The 24,706-nt window shown below is 40.3% G+C and overlaps 1 protein-coding gene across 6 annotated transcripts in view; it reads right to left on the reverse strand.

Annotated features, from left to right (window-relative positions):
- Positions 1-4,905: 4,905 nt before the first annotated feature.
- LOC115128846 (M-phase phosphoprotein 8-like) overlaps positions 4,906-24,706 on the reverse strand; it is a 42,622-nt gene continuing 22,821 nt past the window's right edge. For 5 of the 6 annotated variants that reach the window (XM_065017881.1, XM_065017876.1, XM_065017866.1 and 2 more), the window contains 2 exons: positions 17,890-20,149; positions 11,369-17,649 (listed from right to left, as the gene is read on the reverse strand). In XM_065017881.1, coding sequence (XP_064873953.1) covers positions 16,334-17,649; positions 17,890-20,149 — 3,576 coding nt within the window. In that variant the 3' untranslated portion in view covers positions 11,369-16,333. Of the gene's footprint in view, positions 7,501-7,650; positions 7,735-7,863; positions 7,989-8,111; positions 8,270-10,108; positions 10,264-10,464; positions 10,552-10,688; positions 10,830-11,368; positions 17,650-17,889; positions 20,150-24,706 lie in introns of those variants that run through there. The other variant, XM_029659045.2, reaches the window with a different exon arrangement.

Consider the following 24,706-nt stretch of genomic DNA (forward strand, 5'->3'; position numbering starts at 1 on the left):
GGTGGGATTAATCGACGTTTGGCCTCCAGCGTTAATGGTGCATTACCGCCACCTACTGTGCTGGAAGATGGGTCAGCGACAGGGAGGAACTACCAGCCTAATTTTAATATAAACCACATGGAACATTTCATAAATCAGATTTGAAATATAACTAAAAACTTCCTTAAGTGCCCAAAATATTCTTTTTCACATGTCCCATGGCATGTTTTTCTGACTTCTAGGAAGATTTGAACCCACTACCTAAAATCTCCCCACATTTTCACCATCATTGTAAAGTTATTTAGTTGCTTTGACAAAGTTATTTCTGGGCCCAGTTTTCAAAAGTTATCTGATCGGATTTCAACAATCGGATAGGATTAAATGTTAGAATTGGGTTTTTCAAAACTGAAAAACCCCAGTAGGGTTCAGATTTGGTCATCCAATCTGACATTTAGGATTAAATGTAGTTTTTGCATTTTTCAAAGGTGATTAGGATAGTTTTGATGCCTAAAATCAGGATTATCTTAATCCCACTGGAAGGGTGGATTCAGGGTGGATTTAGAAAGGTGAAAGGCATGCAAGAAAGAAATGTAATGTAATTAAGGTAAACAGGTTTAAAAAACGTTCTTACATCTGAAAACCAAAGGTTCATATGTTAAATTGACTGCATTATAGGAATGTGGTCAGTTGTCATATCGAGATGTGTCAAATAAATGTGTGTACTTACTTATAACATAAGTGATCTTCAGACTTTATTATTTTTAATATAGGTACCCTTATTAATATAGTTTATGTATTTATGTACTCATCTCTGTTTCCTTGTGACAGTGTAGAAGTAGTACCACAACCTGTCCAGTAGATCGAATGGTTTACTCAAAAACAGCCATATTTATCTGATTCTGTATTGCAAAAAAGAGGATTACAGAATTAAAACACTTGAAAAAATATGCCCTGAAAACTATTATTTATTTAATGTGATTAGTGATTCATTTACATATGTCCCTAATTTTAAGGTAAACCCTGTGAAGTGAACTGAACTCTCGTTTTAATATGGCGAAACTATTCCTTTCTAAATATATTTTCAAAAGAAACATATATAACAGTCAAATCATAGTGTAAAAGCAGGTGAACTCATTTATACTTTTTTTTGCTATGTTCTGGTGTTTTGTGGTGGAGAACTGAGCTTACAAGAAGAGGAGAGAATTGGACCACAGCCCTCTGAGTATGGCAACTGTCACTCAATCCACTCCATCCTCATGTCGCATTCCCCTGCTCAGATGTTGCTTGCATCAACCAATGGTTATGTCCTACGTCATCAACTGTGTCATCGGGCACCATATTTCTATAACATATGTGGTTAGCTCATCATAAAATACCTATCCAGGAGTTGTAAGTTCTATCATCCGTCAGCAACGCCTGGGCAGAGGAACGCACCATCTTTGTTCGTCCTCAAAGAACACTCCATTGATTAAGTGGAGATAAAGGACCATCCAGAAGCGTGTTCAGGACATTGAAATGGTACAAGACATTCAGATATAAATATATTGTGTAGAACAGTGTTTCCCAAACTTTTTATAGTCCAGATCCCCTTCAAACATTCAATCTCCAGCTGTGTACCCCCTCTAGCACCAGGGTCAGCGCACCTTCAAATGTTGTTTTTTGCCATCATTGTAAGCCTGTCACACACACACTATACGATACATTTATTAAACATAAGAATAAGTGTGAGTTTTTGTCACAACCTGGCTCGTGGGAAGTGACAAAGAGCTCTTATAGGACCAGGGCACAAATAATGATATAATAATAAACAATAATTTTGCTCTTTATTTAACCATCTTACATATAAAAGCTTATTTGTTCATTGAAAATTGTGAATAACTCACCACAGGTTAATGAGAAGGGTATGCTTGAAAGGATGCACATAACTCTGCAATGTTGGGTTGTATTGGATAGTGTCTCAGTCTAAGATCATTTTTCACACACAGTCTGTGCCTGTATTTAGTTTTCATGCTAGTGAGGCCCGAGAATCCACTCTCACATAGGTACTGGTTGCAAAGGGCATCAGTGTCTTAACAGCGCGATTTGCCAAGGCAGGATACTCTGAGCGCAGCCAAATCTAGAAATCTGTCAGTGGCTTCTGATTAAATTCAATTTTTACAGAACCGCTTGTTGCAATTTCGATGAGGTTCTCTTGTTCAGATATCGGTAAGTGGACTGGAGGCAGGGCATGAAAGGGATAAGGAATCCAGTTGTTTGTGTAATCCGTTTCGGGAAAGTACCTGCGTAATTGCGCACCCAACTCACTCAGGTGCTTCGCTATATCACATTTGACATTCATTGTCCATAAGCTTGAGTTCATTTGCACACAAAAGAATCATACAATGATGGAAAGACCTATGTGTTGTCCTTGTTTATGCAGATAGAGAAGAGCTCCAACTTCTTAATCATAGCCTCAATTTTGTCCTGCACATTGAATATAGTTGCGGAGAGTCCCTGTAATCCTAGATTCAGATCATTCAGGCGAGAAAAAACATCACCCAGATAGGACAGTCGTGTGAGAAACTCGTCATCATGCAAGTGGTCAGACAAGTGAAAATTATGGTCAGTAAAGAAAACTTTAAGCTTGTCTCTCAATAAAAAAAAAGTGTCAATACTTTGCCCCTTGATAACAAGCGCTCTTTTGTAAGTTGTAAAAGCGTTACATGGTCGCTGCCCATATCATTGCATAGTGCAGAAAATACACAAGAGTTCAGGGGCCTTGCTTTAACAAAGTTAACCATTTTTCCAAAACCTCTTTCAAGTTGTCAGTCATTCCCTTGGCAGCATGAGCCTCTCGGTGGATGCTGCAGTGTATCCAAGTGGTGTCGGGAGCAGCTGTTGGCACGCACATTACCACTCCACTATGTCTCCCTGTCATGGCTTTTGTGCCATCAATACAAATACCAACACATCTTGACCACCAAAGTCCATTTGATGTCACAAAGCTGTCCAGTATTTTAAAAATATCCTCTTATTGTCCTGGTTTCCAGTGGGTTGCAGAAGAGGATGTCTTCCTTAATTGACCCCCCATAAACGTAACGGACATATACCAGGAGCTATGCCTTGCCTGCCACGTCTGCGTCGTGAAACCGTGTTGTTTGATGAAGGCATTGTCTGTATAGATTTTTTGGCCTTTACCCCCAGCATTGTCCCAGCCATATTCGCGGTAGCAGGAATAATTAAATCCTCCACAATGGTATGGGGCTTGCCTGTCCTAGCCACTCGGTAGCTCACCATATAAGACGCTTCTAGCCCCTTGTTATTAATGGTATCTGTTGTTTTTATACTTTCATTTTTTTAACCATTTATCCATTTTCAAGCAAACTGAATGAGCAGCAGCTACATTTGGCTGCATACGGACTGTTAATGGAATTCCTGCAAGAGTGTAACGGTTAATTTGATTGGATGTTAATTGTTTTACAAGGCTACCACATTTTGACATTGTGCTGTTATTTCTCTGAACACTAGATGGTTTAAGTGTATTTTCGGCAGTGAAACGAGGCTACTCAGGGGAGAAAAAAACCTCACCCAAATGTATAGCCCGTTTGGAAAATATAAATGGACTGTTTGAAAATGTGAAAACATTTTTTTTTAAACAAACAAATAAAACAAATAACAAAAAATACAAATGTGAATCAAAATTTGATTTGGCGTACCCCCGACGGCATTGCGTGTTCCCCTGGGGAATACCTGGTGTAGAACATACTATTTTCTGCCCTTGAATCCTGTCAAGTCTATACATTACATTAGAATCCTGTGTCAACTCTATACATTACATTTCTACATGTCATCTTACTGAAATGTCAAGCCAACACCTTAACCGTTACGCCAAGTGGTTTGACCCTCTTGATGTACTAGGCTAGGTACAAACGTTTCTGAAAGTGCGCCAGTGTCACCCTTTGGGAGAGCGTGTCCCCACACTTCTCTATATCAAGTCCCTCATGTGTACCAGCCTCTTGGATGCTCTCATGGGTGCCATCCCACTTCTGACACCAATGTAGCTAATTCGGGTGGTAGCTCATACCATGCAAGTATAGCCTACATAATGAGATTATTATGGACAAAGATCAAGATTATTTTTATTTGTCAAACAGTAGCAAAGCATCGATCATCATGTCACCAGAATAAGATATCTATTGGAAAGCAGCATCAAGCTCATCACCTTGCACTTTAACCACCCTGTAAAGTTCATCATAACTTATTTCATCTGTAACATCATAAACTGCATGCTTTCCTGAGCCGTAGCCTAGTGGTTAAGAATAACTGAAAGGTTGCTTGTTTGAACCCCGAGCCACCTAGGTGAACAATTTGGCTGTGCCCTTGAGCAAGACACTTAACCCTTATTTCTCCTGGATAAGAGCGTCTGCTAAATGACGTAAATGAAAACATGTCGTAGGGGGAAGACCACACGTCGTCACGTGACCTCAAGTTTACTTCAATATGATGGTTATTATATCAATATTTGCACATTAAAAGCATTACCACAGACGTTTCTCGTAGAATTCATTTTACTGACACAAAAATATCCCACCTCATCTAGCGTATTTTGTTTCCTCACATTTGGAAAGTTTACCGACAAAATTGCTGTTTCCATCAGGCCTGTCCTGACATTTATTATTCGACATGTACTTTACTCGCATAAAAATGTTGGATGAAAACCTAGTTAGTGTAAATAGCTCGGTTTCCATCCAACTGGGACAGATTTTCATACAAATATTCTAAAATCCCCATGAAAACATATGCACATTTTCCCACTAGAGATGTTTCCATCAAATTGACTTGTGGATAAAAGGCTGTACATGATGACCCAGTGCACATAAAAACACCTTTTGAAATACTTGCGCATATTTCTCGCATAATTAATTTTACAGACACAAAAAGATCACATATTGTTGAACATATTTATTTTTGTCAACATTTGTAAAGTTTAAAAAGTTTGGATGGAAACCTGGTTAATTAGACAATATTTGCATGTGGCACACCTTTTCGTCTCATTAAATGCTTTCAATATTTGTACATGTACAATTTATAGTTGGTTTGAGGTTAAGTGATTGAAATTTGGAGCGATTGGAATTTTAACATATTGTCCCATGTACATTATGTAATATACAGACAATCCCTAACTAGCCCCAAAGGGATATTCATAGTTAACCCAAATTTACCATGGCATTACGACTGGGTCGGGTGCAGCAGCACTCCGAATTGATGATTGTGTGCTGCCAGCTGTAGGGAGGATTGAAACAAACCAAACCTTAATTTATGTTGTGCTGCCATTTTGGACGAGACGAACTAAGATCAAAACTATCATATTTACACTTTGTAGTCAATCTTGACAGTAGAATAAATGTTTATGACTCATATCGATGCCACATAGGTGCTTTTCTAAATGAAAAGTATTTTTTTATGGGAAGTTGCTCTTTAAGATTTGCAGAGCTATGACTCCACTGGCTCAGGGATCCTTTGGACATCCCCACCCCATTGAAGTTTAAATGTAAAATGGGTAGGGGGTAAAGGTTAGGGACGTCCCAAGTATTCCCGATAGCACTTACCATCCGCCCACCAAACACACAACAATTAATTGATTGAAGACAGCTTGTGTCAATTAAAGAACATAGGATTTTATACCTGCAGCAACACTAGTGGATAATGCTAGAAATACTGGAAAAAGCAAAGTGCCTAAAAAGCATGTCCCCTACTAAGGCACTACTCTTTTCTGTTTCCATGCCTACAGTACCATACATTATGGCCTTGAAGAGATTTCATAGGTCTGAGAAAACCAGATATACAAACTGTGTACTTGTAATGGTAATAGCTTTCCCCTTTGTGGGGTAAACAGAAACGATTGTTCTCATGTTAGGGACTTTCCATTGGCGACTTGACATTCAGGAAATAAAGAACATTCTTGTTCCGTTTGTCTGACAGCTGGTAGTTGGCTGACTTCACAACATCTTCAACAAATTACCTTACATTCCCATTCTGTTTACAGTCATTTATGAATATTATATGAAAACATATGTACATTTCATTTATCATAGAGACAGACTCGTGGTGTCAGATGTCTACCGGCATGATGTTTTCGCTGACACCATAGACAGAAATAAAATCTCACTATTTTCTGGAACTAAGCCTAGTCTTCAGCATAATTTAATGTTGGAACCTGTTCCTGATCTTCTCACTGACACTACACCAACTAGCAGATGTGTGTGTGTGTGTGTGTGTTAGCTAGGGTTCTTGGGTACTTGTAACCAGGATGGGTTATAGAGTTCATATGGAGATTCTTGTAAAATGGCAGTGTTTGAAGTAAAACTGAATGTATCAACATTAGACAAACAAAGACAATGTCAGAAAAATGTTGACAGACCAGTAATGTAATTCAATTACATAAAGAAAATGGACAAATCTACAGAAAAAACTACCGACATGTTTATCCTTCTGTGAATTATACCCCATTTTACTTTGTTGCCACAGTTTGTACAGCAGTTGACAAAAAAGGGGAAATTATTTCAATGATGTGGCTGTTAAGGCAGAAGGAATCCTCAAATTAATTCCAACATCTTATAAAAACAAGGACGGCAATCCCTATTCATATTACAGTTTATCCTATATTTATCATACGTCTACAATGGCATGGCCAGGATGTGCTCTGCATTATCGTCATTGCAACAACTTCAACTACAAGTGATCTGGATGACTATTTTGTTCCAGTAGTTAAAATCATGCATTCTAGAAAGCTCTTATGTAGTTCTAGACAAAATAATTCATCAGAATTTGTTTCCTTTAATCGCAAGAAACAGGATTCCACACTTAAGGAGTCATGTTAGACCTTTAGTAAATTAACATCTGAAGCGTCTTGTACTGTACATACTAGAATTTAACCCACTCCAACAGTGGTAAAGGTGCCTAAATCAACAATAATAATTCAAATGTATGACACCCCACATGTGTATGTACAGACCATAAAATGTAGACAACTCCATAAAGGCAAAATTTAGAAAAATTCTATTCAAAAATATAAAAATGTCTAAAATGGTATAATTGAGCAAAGCATTAACTTGGTCCAAAGTATCTTCATTCACTCCTTGCCTGTGATGCCATCAAGAGCACCCAGGACCCAAACAAAACATCAGGATATTGTCCCGCTAAACACACACACACACACACATCTGTTAGACTATTAATTGCAAACACATAAATAGACATGATTGAACAGGGTTGAGATGCTGTTCTTGTCCTTTAATCCTATGCCAGAGAGACAGTCTCTCAAACTCTGGGTGGATGCTGAATGTCCAACAACTTTATCTGAAGGTAGCCTGGAGTGGCTCAAACTGTTCTCCATGTTGTGATTGCACACACACACACACAAGATTCATGCGCAATCTTCCATGCTGTGCTTTGGGTTCAGACAGCTTGTGAACTCTGAAACTAGGCAGGTGCTACGCATCACTGTAGCTGAACACGGAATGCACAGATGAGAAGCTTCACCTGGGTAGAGAAAGAGTCCATCAATCAAATGTATTGATAAAATGTAATTGATCAACAACTTGTCCGAGTATTTTACAGTAATTAGGCCTAGAGCCCCTCTCACCATGGCCATAGGTTACTCTGCTGGTGGGTGGGTGTGTGTGTGTGTACCTTGGCTGTAGGTGACTCTGCCAGGCGAATGAAGAGTTTGTTGATGCCTGGCACTGGGCTGAATGAGTAGATGAAGTGACTATCCTGTGGGGTGTAATTGAAAGAGGAAAAGATGAGTGACCTGACTCAGTCACCTTCCAGGTAGAACAGAACACCAGCCCTTTACTCCAAATCTCTAGACCTGGAGTATTCCTGATCTAGAGTGACACTCACCAGGAAAATAGGCAGCTGGAACTTGTCGTTGAGTACCACTGCGTGGACGCTGCAGGGCCCACACAGCCTGGCTGTGATCTCACTCAGGAAGTTGGCATGGAAGATGAAGAGCAGGATGCCTGAGCCTGGATGGAGAGAGAGGGAGGGAGGAGAAGGGGAGACACATTTAGTTGGGATGAAATGCTTTCCCTAAACACTACCCAGACAGTGTGTGGAGGGGATTTGCACCATTTGTGTGTATATCCTACCCTCTCCAGGTGTGTGAGGCGATAGTTTGTAGGCAAACTCCAGGGAGAAGTCTGGACCCTCACACAGTCTGTGACATGCCAAAGGGAACACTGGCTCCAGCAGGGCCAGCCGAGTCTCAAAGTACGCCCGGATAGTGTTCTCTGCCACATTTGACAACCTGAGTGTGTGTGATTGAGGGAGAGAATGTGTGAGAGAAAGAAAAAAATATTTGTATTTGTGTGTGTAACCGGCGTCACTGTGCTGCTAACAGTATGTGAGGATAGGATCTTAACTCCGTTACATACAGGTAACTGACAAAATTATAGAAACACTTGAGAAAATGAGGGACACAAAGTATATTGAAAGCAGGTGCTTACACACACAGTTCCTGAGTTAATCCCATAATGCTTAGGGTCATGTCTAAAAATGCTGGGCAGGTCATTATTTTGGCTACCATGGCAATGCCCCCATAGGATGACAATGCCTCCATCCACAAGGTATGATTGGAAACAATGAAAATGATGTAAACCATATGCCATGGCCATCTCAGTCACCACATCTCAACCCAATTAAACACTTATAGGAGATTCTGGAGCGGCAACTGAGACAGCGTTTTCCACCATTAATGACTGTTGAGGGAGTGCGCGCGCCTGAGCACGCTTAGAAGTACTTGGCCTGCTGCACTGAAATGTAGGAAAGTGTTTTTTAACATCATTGTGAATGGTATTTTAAAAACTATAGTACCTCACAGCAAGCAACTTGAAAAATCTTTACAACAATCTTTCCCTCGATAATCACTATTCCTTGGTGTGCAAGAGCAATGGAAGTCATAGTCCTACTGCTGTATTTGCCTATAGGCTATGAGTTCCATGCGCTAATTTCTTTAGCCGCCAATGGATCACGGTGTATCAATGTATCCATATGGCAGAGGCTGCTGATCTCACATTATTTGACTTTTAAATGTAAGATTTTTATTATATGAATTCAGATTTTTATGATTAACCATTTGACAATGATTTTGAGAAACAAAAATGTTATTATTGAAATTAAACTGTTTCACAAAAATCACAACTGACACGCAGAACGGTATAAATGGTAGGATAAATTGTAACCTTCCCGAAACTTGAAACTCGCGTGCTGCCTATGAAGTCTTTATAAAATAATTGCCTCCACATTTCCATGGTCGGATTTTGCCTATAGGCTACTGACTGAAGCAAGGTAAGACATGCCTCATAATATGAAATAAAACATTTAGGTTTCAAAACAATAAAAAATGTTTTTCAAAATGCATACAGCCTCCAGCTCACATGGTAAAGTGGTGGGTGACAAACCTGTTGCCTGTGCTTGTATTGTGAATGGGAAGGACGTAATCAAAAACCAGTTGAGAACAAAAAATAGTAGCTCCTTTTAATTGCGCAACAAAACTGTTTTTAACACGCAATTGCGTTTACAATTGTTGCACTATGAAAAGCACGTTTTACTCCAGCAGCAATCAGTTGAGGAGCTGCAGAAGAAATCCCGGCAAAAAAAAAAAGTTACTGTATGCTGTGTGCCTGTGATATTTATTCAATACAACTAAGGTACTTGATGACTAATGAAAATTAACAGGCCAATTTAATTCCACTAAATTATGCAAACTAACCTATAGACCAATAAGCATGATGGTTAAATATACTTACATCAACTGGTATTTCCATCAATAAATAAAAAGCATTATTTTGCAATGGGATTTTTTTTTTCACTGTCATTTTCGCCAACAACATTTTTATTTATTGGCTTTTCATTTTTTATTGGGGGGCAAAAGCCATCAATTGCTGCTAACCCTGTTTTAGACAGTTGTAGAATCTATGCAAAGGTGCATTGAAGCTGTTCTAGCTTGTGGTGGAAAGCCCTATTAAGACACAATGTTGGCCTTTCCTTCATTGAGTCAGTTAGCTGTATATACTTTATACAAACCAATTCATATATGTTTACAAAGAGCGAGTGAGAGTGTGTGTGACGTTGCAGTAACACTCACATGCTGATGTGGTCCTCGATGAGCTCATACACCAGCAGGTTGTTGCTGACCTTGGCGAAGTGCATGGCCGTATTCTTGTGTTTGGACAGGATGTTGCAGTCGGCTCCGTACTCCAGTAGGAGGCGCACCACATCAGCATTACCCCTCTTGCATGCCTACAGAACCAAGGCTACTGGTAATGAACTATAGCGATAAGTCTGTCACACAACTTTAGCAGAGATGAGGCTATTCACAAAAAGGGGTCATTGACAAGGTTAATCTCTGTGCTTTAGGGGTGATGTTTGCGTTCTAATTAAAACACAGCATTTATCTTTAGCTTCCCCATTTCCCCCTTGTTTTTTTCTCCTCCCGCGTACCTTCATCAGGGCCGTCTCTCCTCCCAGTGTCTGAGCGTTGACGTAGGACCCTGCCTCCAGGAGGATAGCAACTGTGGTCAGGAAGTTCTGAAATGATAAATGAAAGGATAGCGGGTTAAGTTAGTAAGTAAACATTGCAGAACAGATATTTAACATACAAACAAGGGGAATGTATATGTGTGTACTTGTAATAAGGTGGTTTAAACCAGTCTGTCCTGTGTTACCTTCTCTGCAGCGTGCATTAGGGCAGTGGTGCCGTTCTTCTGCCGTCCGTTCCCCTTCACCCCCTTCTTTATCAGCAGCCTCAGGATGTCATCCTGTCCCCCTGCTGCTGCCAACATACTCAGGGACATACCACTGGAGTCCTGTGGGAGGCAACAGACACACAAACTCCTTCATTACTGAGGACCAAAGCTTTTCAAAGCCTCTGGTAGCAAATACTATGGGGAGGGGGCCAGCAATCCAAATGTATCTGTGTAATTATTTAAAGAATTAAGGGAGTTCACTTTATTGAAAGTTAAAGGAGAATCTCTTTTCTTTTGGCACGTTATAGAAGGGTCCAATTTTTTTTTTTTTTTTACGAGGAAGTGAATTGTTGGTTGGAGTAGGTCTCTCGAAAATAAAAAATAAAAGTGTCAAACCTTCTATAACATTCCATTTACACAAAAAAAACAAGAGATTTGGTTCTAAAAAGAAAGCTAACTTCTACTTTATGCATATCGACTTACCTAAGTGTTGTCTTTTCATCCAAAAGGGTTTTAAGTTCATAAAAACATCATTAAATCTTAAATCTTTTCAATAATTGTTAATGGTAAAGTTCTAAATCCCTGTTGGAAGACTAATGGACAAGTAGGCCCTATGAATATTCTGACAACTGAAAGAACATGTCTTGCAGCTTAAGAAGTTTACGTCAAGAAACAATTTATTAACCAAGCAAATATAGTATCTTAGATTACACACAATGAGCACCAGGGGGCAACGAAAGGCAGCTTGATAACAAATACATGTTGGTGAAAAAAAACAATTTAAACATCTTTAGACAGTAAATAGTGGGGTGTGGTTGAAACCCCTGATTATTTTTCAGTTAACACCTAACAGAGCTGTTTCAGTTATAACATGAACTGATAACTAAACTAAGCAATTTATTTACATGATTCTTCCATGAACCTTGGTCCAATTACTTTCAATAGTAATGAAATAATATAATAATAATAGTAGTCAAGTGGATTAAATAAGAGAAGCAACAGCTATCAAACCCTATACAACTTAGTCTGTTTAAATTAGTGTTGAGGAACTTAAAACTGCTGTGAAATCAATATGGTTAAGACAGTAGTGAATAATAGCAACATTAATATAAAATGTTGAAAGGTTTATCGTTTGACAAGAAGTAATAAAACAAGTAGATGGACAGCTAAAGCCTAATAAACCACATCAAATTTAGTACAAGAGGAATAGGTTGTGTGATTCTCTGAAACCAATTCCACATGCAGAATGAATGAACCGTTTCCAATCCACAAAGTACATTTCAGTTACTTATCAATTGTAACTGAGAGGATTGGAGAACCGAAAACTACCTCAAATTGGATGAAAAGTCAACTTTAGTGAACATTACAGTAAAGTTACTAGTGACTGTAAACAAGACTTTGGTTTAGGAACCATGTTAGAGCCTCCACAAAAAGGGATGGCCATTGGAAAGTCTACCCGTCCTTGCCAAACCAATTAGCCATCACTCAAGCTGCATCCGGATTCTCCACACTTCTTTCAAAGACTTTATTTGCACACTTCCAGTCACTTTGGGAGAAGGGTGGACAATCTGGATGCAGTCATAACTGGGCCCTTTGCTAGGATACGTCACTGACCTTGCCTGGTGCACAGATTTTTTCCCTTTCAGAACCTTTCAAATGGTCCTCAAGCGCAAACTCTGACCACCTGGCAAGCCTCATCAACAGTGCCTTTTCACCAAAGCAACTCGCCAGGACTGAGATGGCTCACTGTGTCATGCAGCTGGGGGAATCTGGCTTAGTAAAGAAAATAACATCTAGATGCAAATATAAACAAAAACAAGGAAGATTGAAATTACTGATAAAACTCAATCCTTTGAAAAAATATAAACTGAACAAAAATATAAACATGAAGTTGTTGGTCCCATGTTTCATGAGTGGAAATAAAATAACCCTGAAATTTTCAATATGCTCAAAAAGCTTATTTCTCTCCAATATTGTGCACCAATTTGATTAAATCCCTGTTAGTGAGCATTTCTCCTTTGCCATGATAATCCATGCAGCTGACAGGTGTGGCACATCAAGAATATGATTAAATAGCATGATCATTACACGGGTGCACCTTGTGCTGGGGACACTCAAATGTAGAGTTTTGTTTCACAACACAATGTCACAGATTAAGTTGAGGGAGCGTGCAATTGGTATGTTGACTGCAGGAATGTCCACCAGAGCTGTTGACAGATAATTAAAAATACATTTCTCTACCATAAGCCAAATCCATTGTCATTTTAGAGAATTTGACAGTACATCAAACCGGCCTCACAACCGCAAACAACGTGTATGGCGTCGTGTGCGCGAGCGGTTTGCTGATGTCAATGTTGTGAAGATCCTGACGAGATCCTGAGGCACATTGTCGTGCCATTCATCCGCTGCCATTAGCTCAGGTCTCAGCATGATAATGAACGGCCCCATGTCGCAAGGTTCTGTACACAATTCCTGGAAGCTAAAAATGTCCCAGTTCTTCCATGGCCTGCATACTCAGACATGTCTCCAATTGAGCCTGTTTGGGATGCTCTGGATTGACATGTACGACAGCGTGTTCCAATTCCCGCCAATATACAGCAACTTCGTACAGTCATTGAAGAGGAGTGGGACACATTCCACAGACCATAATCAACAGCCTGATCAACTGTAGGGAAGGAGATGTGTCACGCTGCATGAGGCACATGGTGGTCAAACCATATAGTGACTGGTTTTCTGATCCACGCCCCTACTTTTCTTTAAGGTATCTGTGACCAACAGATGCAGATCTGTATTCCCAGTCATGTGAAATCCATAGATAAGGGCCAAATTAATTTACTTCAATAGAATGATTTCCTTTTATGAACTATAACTGAGAAATATTTGAAATTGTTGCATTTATATCTTCGTTCAGTACATATAAAAATAATGATACATATCGGTAGCTAGGAATACTAACGTTAATGACGAGTAAAATATCCATGATAAACTCAACCATGCTTCAAAAGCAATTGAATGTGGATAGTGTATGTGCCATGTATTTATAACTAATTTATAATACTTAAACATTTTCAAAAGGAGCTGGTGGTCTGGGTCTTCATCTGAAGATACTAATTCAAGAACAGCCAAAGAAACATTCGTAATGTATTTGGTGGATTTTAAGCAGCTCAAACCATACTCTTAGCCGGGCACAAATGTAGTACGTAAACCCCGGGCTCCAGACGAACATTTGTCAACTGGTGGCACCAGCCCATAATTTGGTCTCACCCCCCCCAAAAAATGCATTTTATAAAGTCAGTCATAGTGTTTTATTAAGACGTGTAATAGACTACAGAGATGCTATGCAAGATATACAGTCCATTTGGAAAGTACTCAGGGCCATTGACTTTTTCCATATTTTGTTACGTTACAGCCTTATTTTAAAATTGATTCAATATTTTTTTTAAACTCAGCAATACACAATACTCCATAGTGAAAATTGTGGAAACAGATTTTTAGAAATGTTAGTAAAATGTATTAAAAATAAAAAACAGAAATACCTTATTTACGTAAGTATTCAGACCCTTTGCTATGAGACGAAATTGAGCACAGGTGCATCCTGTTTCCATTGATCATCCTCAAGATGTTTCTACAACAGTTGACAGTGCATGTCAGAGCAAAAACCAAGAGGCCGAAGGAATTGTCTGTAGTGTTCCGAGGTAGGATTGTGTCGGGGCAGAGATCTGGGGAAGGGTACCAAAGAAATGTCTGCAGCATTGAAGGTCCCCAAGAACACGATTTGAAAAGGCAACACGCCAACATGAACTTTCAACTGTAGGACCTTATATAGACAGGTGTGTGCCTTTCCAAAACATGTCCAATCAATTGAATTTACCACAGGTGGACTCCAATAAAGTTGTAGAAACATAAAGGATGATCAATGGAAACAGGATGCACCTGAGCTCATTTTCGAGTTACGTAAATAAGGTATTCCTGTTTGTTTCCCTTCCATTTAAAAACATTTCTAAAAAACAGTTTTTGCTTTGTCATTATGGGGTATTGTACGTAGATTTATGAGGAAAATGTTTCATTTTATCCACTTTAGAAAAAGGTTGTAACGTAACAAAATGGGGAAAAAAGTAAAGGTGTCTGAATACTGGGCTCCCGAGTGGCACAGCGGTCTAAGGCACTGCATCTTAGTGCTAGAGGTGTCACTACAGACACCCTGGTTCGAATCCAGGCTGTATCACGGGGGGCCGTCATTGTAAATAAGAATTTGTTCTTTATTAACTGACTTGCCCAGTGAAATAAAGGTTAAATAAAATAAAACAGCTCAATAACCAATGTTCATTTTGTGCACCACTCCGTATCGCAAAGCCATATCAAATCGCTTGTTTGTAAAATAGTTGCTCCAGAGCTCAATATTGAGAAATAAAAATGATACCTACAGACAGGGACTACGGTAGTTGCTTCCAATGCTGTGTTTTTATCGCAATTGCATTTTGAAATGTTATACAATGAGAAACAATCTTTTTCTCCCAGAGGAGAGCGGTTTGCTCATCACATCAGCAGTCCCCAGTGAAATAGGCAGAGGGACAGACGTTCACATTACAGGAATCATGAGGATATGGCTCTTTACGGTTTGACCAAATCATGGTTTTAGCTGCCCCAAAAAATAGGAAGGTTTGAGTGAGGTGACAATGTAGAATGTGCAGCTCGCACCGATGCGATCATGTTTTTTTTCTTGCACAGCCAAGTCAAATGGTTACAAAATGCGACTAAATGGTCAGTCTGGAGCCATGAAACCCATTCATACCGCACATCTACTAAAAATAACCTGCTATATTCCCAGGTATGCTGGTCAGTTGCTTTAACTCAAAACCTAACCTACACATATACATTAGCTACACATACAACGGTACAGGCAAGAATACACATAAGATTTTATACATCTGGATCCAGATCCATTTGATGAAAGTAACGGATAACAGTAATGTGATCAAAAAAGTATGGTCATCAGATTAACTGTCTAGGTTTGCACTACTTTTTCCCTCTATGAAGAAAACAAAACATTCACTGTACTTGGTACATGTTATCTATGCATGTGGAGCATATATTTCAGTCAGTTATCTTGGGCATTTTTATGCAACATGGGTCTTACAGAAACATGGGGTGCGTTTGGATTCCGAAAGTGCGTCCATGAGCCTTGTTGCTGACCCAGAAGATTCAGTTTGACAGATTTTATATAAAAGGATAATTGGAATTGTTAAATATACCTTTTTTAGTTTGAGTCCATCTTTACTTGCCTCCTCTCGCCATGGTTGCAAATGTGAGACCTTTACCAAAGGACTTTGAGTTTTGGCGCCACATAATACACTGTGCCAAGGACATTCTACAATTCAAAAGAAGTTCTGAAAATTCCCTTATCGACTGAACAAGTTCATGCATAATGTCACTATGTAGTTGCTACAGATACTTCAATGAATAAAGTAGGTAGTGTTATGGTTCAAATTCTACTTAATTCTTGCTTTATGCCATAAAGTGAGATCAGAGTGAGCCAGGATGGTCAGATTAAATCAAAAGCAATCATTTTCTCCTTTCTCCATCCTTGCTTACCTTGAACCCTGGGAGGTTCTAGTTCAAGGTAATCACAAGGACAGATAAACAGGAGGCTCTTCTGGAAGTCCCAACGGCACCCCTGATTTCTGATGCACCCCTGGATTCTGTTGCATCCCTGGATTCTGTGTATATGGACTTGGTTTCTCATGGTCCATGTTTTGTTTGCCTGAACTATGCCTCCTGCACATAGTCTTTAATGTGTTATGCACATAGTTTTTTACATCTTTCCATGTCCTGCCTTGCAGAGCTGGTTCAGCTGCAAGACATGCATCACATTCCTTTTTACCTGGAATCTTCATCAGTTTAGTGAAGTCTCCTAGCTGCCGCCTGACCGCAGCCTGAGCCTCATTACTCCATATCTTTGGTTTCCTTGGTGTTGCCACAGGACCTGCCTCTTGACCCTGTTCAGGTACTGTCATTGTTCCACCAACCCAGTCCTTAGCACTCTTAGCCTCTATTGTTTCTTTTTGTTTCTTTGACAATCCTTTCTTTGTCTGTTTTGTGGGGTCCACTCTTGTAAGGCCATTCTTTCGTTTTATAGATTTTACTGTGTTGTGCACATAGTTTTTGATGTCCCTCCATGTCCTGTCTCTTAGAGCTGGTTCATTGTGCAGGCAAACTTCACAGTCCCGTTTACCTGGAACCTCCATCATTGAGATAAAGTGTCCCATCTGACGGTTCACTGCAGCCTTAGCTGCATCACTCCACATCCTCTGTTTCCACACTGTGCCCAACTTACCTGTCCCCACAGAACCTGCCCCCACAGGAACTGCACCCGCAGGCACTGCCCCGACAGGAAGTGTCTGTGTTGGAAGCGTCTGGGCAGGAAGTGTCTGCGCATGAAGTGTTGGTATAATAACTGTACGTGCTGGAAGTGTTTGAGCTGGAAGTGTCTGCGCAGCATATGTTCCAGCAGGATATGACCTCACAGGATTCATCCCTGAAGAAAATGATCTAGCAGGAGATGAGAGGTCATAAGGACTTGCAGGACATGCATTTGCAAGTTGTGTTTTTTCAGTACATGACCTTGCATCATGCGTCTCTGCTAGGTATGTCCCTGAAGCATATGAAGCTACTCGATAGGTCTCTGCAGGATGTGTCACAGTAGGATATGAACTTGCAGGATTTATCCCGGGAGGATATGCCCTCGCAGAATCTGTCCCTGCAGAACATGACCTCGGAGAATGTGATCCTGAAGGATATGTCCCAGCATGATATGACCTTAAAGGCTGTGACCCTACAGTATATGACTTCGCTGAATATGTCCCTGTAGGATATGATGACCCAGTGGGATATGTGCCAGAAGGATATGTCCTTGCAGAATCTGTCCCTGCTGGATATGTCCCTATGAAATTAATACATACAGAAGAAAAGGATTCATGAATGTGCCATTATTATATATTGTTTAGAGGAACAGAGCAAATACTATAGTGTAATAAGTTGCAAGCTTCTCAAAAAATGGAGATCTAGCAAAAATGGAAAATGGCACCCAACATCTTTAATTGGGATTTTTTGACTGAACATTTAACCCTTGAAACTAAATGAAAATGTTGTCCAAATACTATCCAAAGCAACAGATACTCACCATATGTAGGTGAAACAATCCTTTCCTCAGATGGTCCTGGTATTACCACTGGAACCTGATCCATTGCAAGCAGCAATTTGCTGATTTCTGCTAGATGTGCTGCGTTTTCAGACAGTCTGTAGTACTCTTTGTGGACTTGGGTGTCATGTCCCAATAATTTTGCCACCTGATCCAATTCACTTTCATTTAAGTTCAGAATTTGGCAATGGATAGCAACCTCTTTCCTCACTGTAGCATGGATCAGACTTTCAGGATTTTTTGCATTACACGCACGTGCAAATTTCCTCAAACAGTCAGACCCTCTGACGTAGCTTGCTGCATCTGGGCTCCGTGCAAAGACATAAGGGTTGTCCTTTGACACACCAACTTTGTCTCGGTTTGCAATTAGGATCTCAAGAGATGAGATCATCCTCGCCGTTAGTAGGACCGGCATTGTTCTACCATTTTTGCCTTCTATTTCCACCCTGGTTAATTTGTCGTCACCAAGCTCCTGTTCCAGCCTTGAGAGGCTATTGAAAATATCTGCACTAGCTGGAGATTTCTTTCTGTTTGTGTACGTTTCCAACAGCATTTTCGCAACCTCTCCTGTCCTTTTTCTGTTGAAGAGAGCTATTTCGGCAAGAAGAGTTTCATTGAGCATTTTCCAGACAGCGTTGGTGGGGCTCTCGAGCAATTCTCTCTTTGCTCTGTCCTCTGCAACCTTGAGAAACTTCTGAAGTTTAATCAAATCCTCAGTTAGTGAAGTCACATCAACTTCATCACACTGAGGGACATCACTCAGGGACAGACCGGAAAAACAGTTATTCCAATTGTTTTCAAGCAGCTCAATGAACCTTTTGGCTTGTGCCTCTGCCTCACGGTCCTCTGTCATACGACTCTCCCCAAAAGCTATTTCAGTAGCTCTTTTCAAGGAATAGCCAATCTTTAAAGGAAGAGATGGGGTCTTGTACCTGTCGGAGGTAGGGTCATGACCACTCATTTTCCTGGCAGCATGAACGGCCAATTTGAATTTGGATGGTACACATACTTCATGCAGATATTGGACACCACAGTCCATCTCATTTACAGTAAGTACAAATCTAGCCAATTCCCTCATTTTTGAACTAATATAGGTAAACTGTGACTTGGCATGGGCATGCTTTGCAGATAATGCATTGCCATATTTACATATCAGGGGATCATTTTTGATGTGGCATTGAATGTCATCTTGATTCATATTGTGTATTATTTCTTCACACCCTCCAGTAGAGTAGACAGGCAGTGGAAGAAGTCGAGAGGACGCAGCCTGGACCCGCACTCTTTTTCCTCCCCTCTTTTCATCTTGTCCTTTTCTGGCTTTACATGAGCCCTCATGCTTCCATAAATCAATTTTGTTGAAAAAAGCTAAGCAGTATTGGCAGGGCAGGTAGTCACGCACAGAAACACCATTGTAAGAGGGTCTTTTCTTTGTGACAATTTCTCCATCTCCACTTTGAAGAACTTCCAAGTTGTGTAGATAGTTGCCTTTGTTACGGAGTTGGTCAAGCAAGAGAGACCTGATTTTAGAGAGTTTGGGGAAGCTGATAGCATGAGCGACAGCTGCTTCTTCTGCGTGCATCCTTTCTAAATGTCTTGCAATTTTGTGGTGTGGTTCATTGCAATAAAGGCAGAAGTACTTTTTGTCCCATTTTCTTTTACCGTCATCTGTCATACTACATGTGCTGACTGTCATTTTTGTGCTAGAACGTAAGTTTGACCTCGTACCTTTCCGTGGCACACATTTTTTGCGGCAAGGTTTTTTAGCTTGTGAGGTTTTTTGAAGGGACTGCTCAGATACATTATTATCGCAGGAGCTTTCTGCTTTAGATGGAAGAGGATCTGACCCACTTGGGACATTTGAATCCAGTCTTTGTCCTTCTACCTCATCACCTGAACTGTTCTCGTCGTCACTTGAACTGCTCTCTTCAGCACAATTCTTTATGTCACATAAAGCTCTCTCCATGTCACATAAAGTCTTCACCACATCACATGAAGTATTCTCTTCATCGTGTGAAGGATTCTCTTCATCGTGTGAAGGATTCTCTTCATCGTGTGAAGGATTCTCTTGCTTGTGTAAATGATTCCCTTTGTATAGAGGACTCCTCTCACGGTGAGGATTTCCTCTGCGGTGAGGATTATCTGCTGCACATAAAGGCCTCTCTTCATTATCACTTAAACTCTTCTTTTCCTCATTTAAATGCTTCTCTTTGCCACTTAAACTCTTCTGTTCAACAGCGCATGCCTGTAAAAGAACAAGTAAATGTAAGATTCATAAGACCTTATGATGCATTTTGTTTAAAATGTATGAAAAGTGGGACGTAAAACTTGGGGGGGAAAAAGCACAAGTAGCTTCAAAGCTTTAGCAAGTTAGTATTTAACTTGTGGCAAAGAGAAATTTGGTTAACTATACGATCATACTAGACATCTGGGGTCCTCTGACCTGTTTCATACGGGTGAAAACCACATAGTATTGCTCATTAAAAACACACGTGCGGTACACATTGTGAGTCATTCAAATGATTGCCTAGGAGCACCTCAACAATGCTCTCAAACTTTAATCACAGTCAAGCGAGAATCAATGCAATGGTTACACAGCACCAAACCGTGTAGACTTTGAATTCTTCCATAATAAAAACCACATGTGACTCATTCAAGGAACAGTTTATGGCTTTATTGTATTAAGCAGCGAACTACACCGTTTTCACATTGTAAATATGTCTGACGAGGAATTAATATTGTGATGTCAGATGAGATGCTACATGGAGACCATGAAGGTACAGAAAAGAAAACTGCCATGCAACTAGGCCTACATTTAGCCAGTGACTTTATTTCTAATTCTCCATATATTCTGTATTTTGTAAATGGTGGGTGATTTGTGTGTGTTTTCACAAATAAGACCGGAATAAGACCCTAAAGCGTTTGGAAGCCTATGAAAATGAATAACAAACCCAGCTTCCAACTTAATTCTGGTACTTGCCCACAGGTACCAGTTGCAGTAGTAAGTTTGAGAAATATAATTCTTTCCATTCTCTTAAAAGCAGGAGGGTACTACATTTATATGAAAGTGTCCTTAAAAACACTGATTGGACCGTAATAATACTATTGTGTCCTTATAATTGCACATCAAGTAAAGAAGGCTATAATTAACAACCCAAACAAAAGCATACTGTAACTGGGCAAGTATTAGTAACCTGTCATTTGTAAATAAATGTTTTGTTAAAATGGTAGATGTTAAACAGTGGTACATTTGAAACGGTAAAGAAAGGCTTTTCCACAGAATACATGCTTATGGCAGTAGTTTGTTAAAACGGTGAACAAAGGCTTTGATCTATTAATATTATTTATATTGTACACAAAGACAACAGTATGGCAAAAGCTGAAATGTGTTACCAATATTGTAATGATTGACTCAATGAACCGTTTTTCCTTTTAGCTTGGGGCTATTCGTTGTTGTCGATAATGATGAGTGAAACGCAGCAGTATTTTTACATGCTCTGCGGTGGTACAAGAATACTTTTCTGAAGGCATTACTGTACCTGAGGCAAAGGTTATATTTTATAGCTTCTTGTGAACTAACCTTTTGCTCATCATGTCCATTGTCTGTAAATGAGAAGATCATAAACGCCTTAGATCACTCTAGAAATGCAAAAAACACTCAAAAAACATTCAAATCAATGTACAGCTCGGATTTATTAATTTCCAGGCATCAAGTTGGAAAAACAATTTATGAAGTATGATGGCCATTTTTTTTTGTTATACCAATGCAATAAACAATTTAAAACGGCATTTTCCTATTCAAGTTTCAAACATCTTTACAAAACCATCTGTAGATCCATTAGGCTAAATTAATAACGGAGTAGTTTAATGGCATAATCTGCTTACCTTTGTTGGCTCACTGGTCCTCAATGGATGCAGTCAGCTGGTATTGCAGTCGGATTCTCTCCTCGCAATCGATGTCCTGGTGTTCAACCTCTGCATGCCATTACTGGCTCTCACGTTTGATGCAATGTTTAATTATTAAACTGCATTATAACTTGATCAGAGTGGCTAAGTTGATCAAATTTGAACGAGACTTGCAAAATGAAAAAAAAAAATCTACACTTATGCACAAATGTAATTAAAAGCAGCAATCTGTAACTTTCATTCCCAGTCATTCCTACTGACCTTCCAGTCATTCCTACTGACCTTCCAGTCATTTCTGGAATAAAAGTTACATATTGTGGTTTTAATTGAGTAATGCATTATGACACTTATGTACACTACCGGTCAAAAGTTGTAGAACACCTACTCATTCAAGCGTTTTTCTTTATTTTACTATTTTCTACATTGTAGAATAATAGCGACGACATCAAAACTATGAAATAACACCTATGGAATCATGTAATAACCAACAAAAAAAAGTGTTAATCAAAATACACTGCTCAAAAAAAATAAAGTGAACACTTAAACACAATGTAACTCCAAGTCAATCACACTTCTGTGAAATCAAACTGTCCACTTAGGAAGCAACACCGATTGACAATACATTTCACATGCTGTTGTGCAAATGGAATAGACAACAGGTGGAAATTATAGGCAATTAGCAAGACAACCCCAATAAAGGAGTGGTACTGCAGGTGGTAACCACAGACCACTTCTCAGTTCCTATGCTTCCTGGCTGATGTTTTGGTCACTTTTGAATGCTGGCGGTGCTTTCACTCTAGTGGTAGCATGAGACGGAGTCTACAACCCACACAAGTGGCTCAGGTAGTGCAGCTCATCCAGGATGGAACATCAATGCGAGCTGTGGCAAGAAGGTTTGCTGTGTCTGTCATCGTAGTGTCCAGAGCATGGAGGCGCTACCAGGAGACAGGCCAGTACATCAGGAGACGTGGAGGAGGCCGTAGGAGGGCAACAACCCAGCAGCAGGACCGCTACCTCCGCCATTGTGCAAGGAGGAGCAGGAGGAGCACTGCCAGAGCCCTACAAAATGACCTCCAGCAGGCCACAAATGTGCATGTGTCTGCTCAAACGTCCACAGGTGGGGGTTGTGATTACAGCTCAATACCGTGCAGGACGTTTGGCATTTGCCAGAGAACACCAAGATTGGCAAATTCGCCACTGGCGCCCTGTGCTCATCACAGATGAAAGTACGTTCACACTGAGCACGTGACAGAGTCTGGAGACGGCGCGGATAACTATCTGCTGCCTGCAACATCTTCCAGCATGACCGGTTTGGCGGTGAGTCAGTCATGGTGTGGGGTGGCATTTCTTTGGGGGGCCACACAGCCCTTCATGTGCTCGCCAGAGGTAGCCTGACTGCCATTAGGTACTGAGATGAGATCCTCAGACCCCTTGTGAGACCATATGCTGGGACAACATGTCTTGCTCCATCCACCATCGCCACATTGCACCACAGACTGTCCAGGAGTTGGCGGATGCTTTAGTCCAGGTCTGGGAGGAGATCCCTCAGGAGACCATCCGCCACCTCATCAGGAGCATGCCCAGGCATTGTAGGGAGGTCATACAGGCACGTGGAGGCCAAACACACTACTGAGCCTCATTTTGACTTGTTTTAAGGACATTACATCAAAGTTGGATCAGCCTGTAGTGTGGTTTTCCACTTTAATTTTGAGTGTCACTCCAAATCCAGACGTCCATGGGTTGACAAATTTGATTTCCATTGATAATTTTTGTGTGATTCTGTTGTCAGCACATTCAACTATGTAAAGACAAAAGTATTTAATAAGAATATTTCATTCATATCTAGGATGTGTTATTTTAGTGTAGGATGTGTTATTTTTTGAGCGGTGTATATTTTATATTTGAGATTCTTCAACCCTTTGCCCGAATGACAGCATTGCACACTCTTGGCACTCTCAACCAGCTTCACCTGGAATGCTTTTCCAACCGTCTTGAAGGAGTTCTTGCATATGCTGAGCACTTGTTGGCTGCTTTTCCTTCACTCTGCGGTCCGACTCACCCCCAAACCGTCTCAATTTGGTTGAGGTCAGGGGATTGTGGAGGCCAGGTCATCTGATGCAACACTCCATCACTTTCCTTCTTGGTCAAATAGCCCTTACACAGCTTGGAGGTGTATTGGGTCATTGTCCTGTTGAAAAACAAATGATAGTGGGACTAAGGCCACACCAGAATGGATGGCGTATTACTGCAGAATGCTGGTTAAGTGTGCCTTGAATTATAAATAAATCACAGACAGTGTCAACTGCAAAGCACCATAACACCTCCTCCATGATTTACAGTGGGAAATACACATGCAGAGTTAATCTGTTCACCCACACCACGTCTCACAAAAACACGGCGGTTGGAACCAAAAAAATCTCTCCAATTTGGACTCCTCAGACCAAAGGACAGATTTCCACCAGTCTAATGTCCATTTCCCGTGTTTTTTGACCCAAGCAAGTCTCTTATTGGTGTCCTTTAGTAGTGGTTTCTGTGCAGCAATTCAACCATGTAGGCCTGATTCACAGTCTCCTCTGAACAGTTGATGTTGAGATGTGTCTGTTACTTGAACTTGAGGTATTTACTTGGGCTGCAATTTCCAAGGCTGGTAACTCTGGGTCTTCCATTCCTGTGGTGGTCCTCATGAGAGCCAGTTTCATCACAGCGCTTGATGGGTTTTGCGACTGCACTTGAAGAAACATTAAAAGTTATTGAAATGTTCCGTATTGACTGACCTTCATGTCTGAAAGTAATGAACTGTCATTTCTCTTTGCTTATTTGAGCCATTCTTGCCATAATATGGACTTGGTCTTTTAACAAATAGGGCTATCTTCTGTATACCCCCTACCTTGTCACA

The sequence above is a fragment of the Oncorhynchus nerka genome, linkage group LG1 (assembly GCF_034236695.1).
Source record: "Oncorhynchus nerka isolate Pitt River linkage group LG1, Oner_Uvic_2.0, whole genome shotgun sequence".
In the NCBI taxonomy this organism is placed as follows: Eukaryota; Metazoa; Chordata; class Actinopteri; order Salmoniformes; family Salmonidae; genus Oncorhynchus; species Oncorhynchus nerka.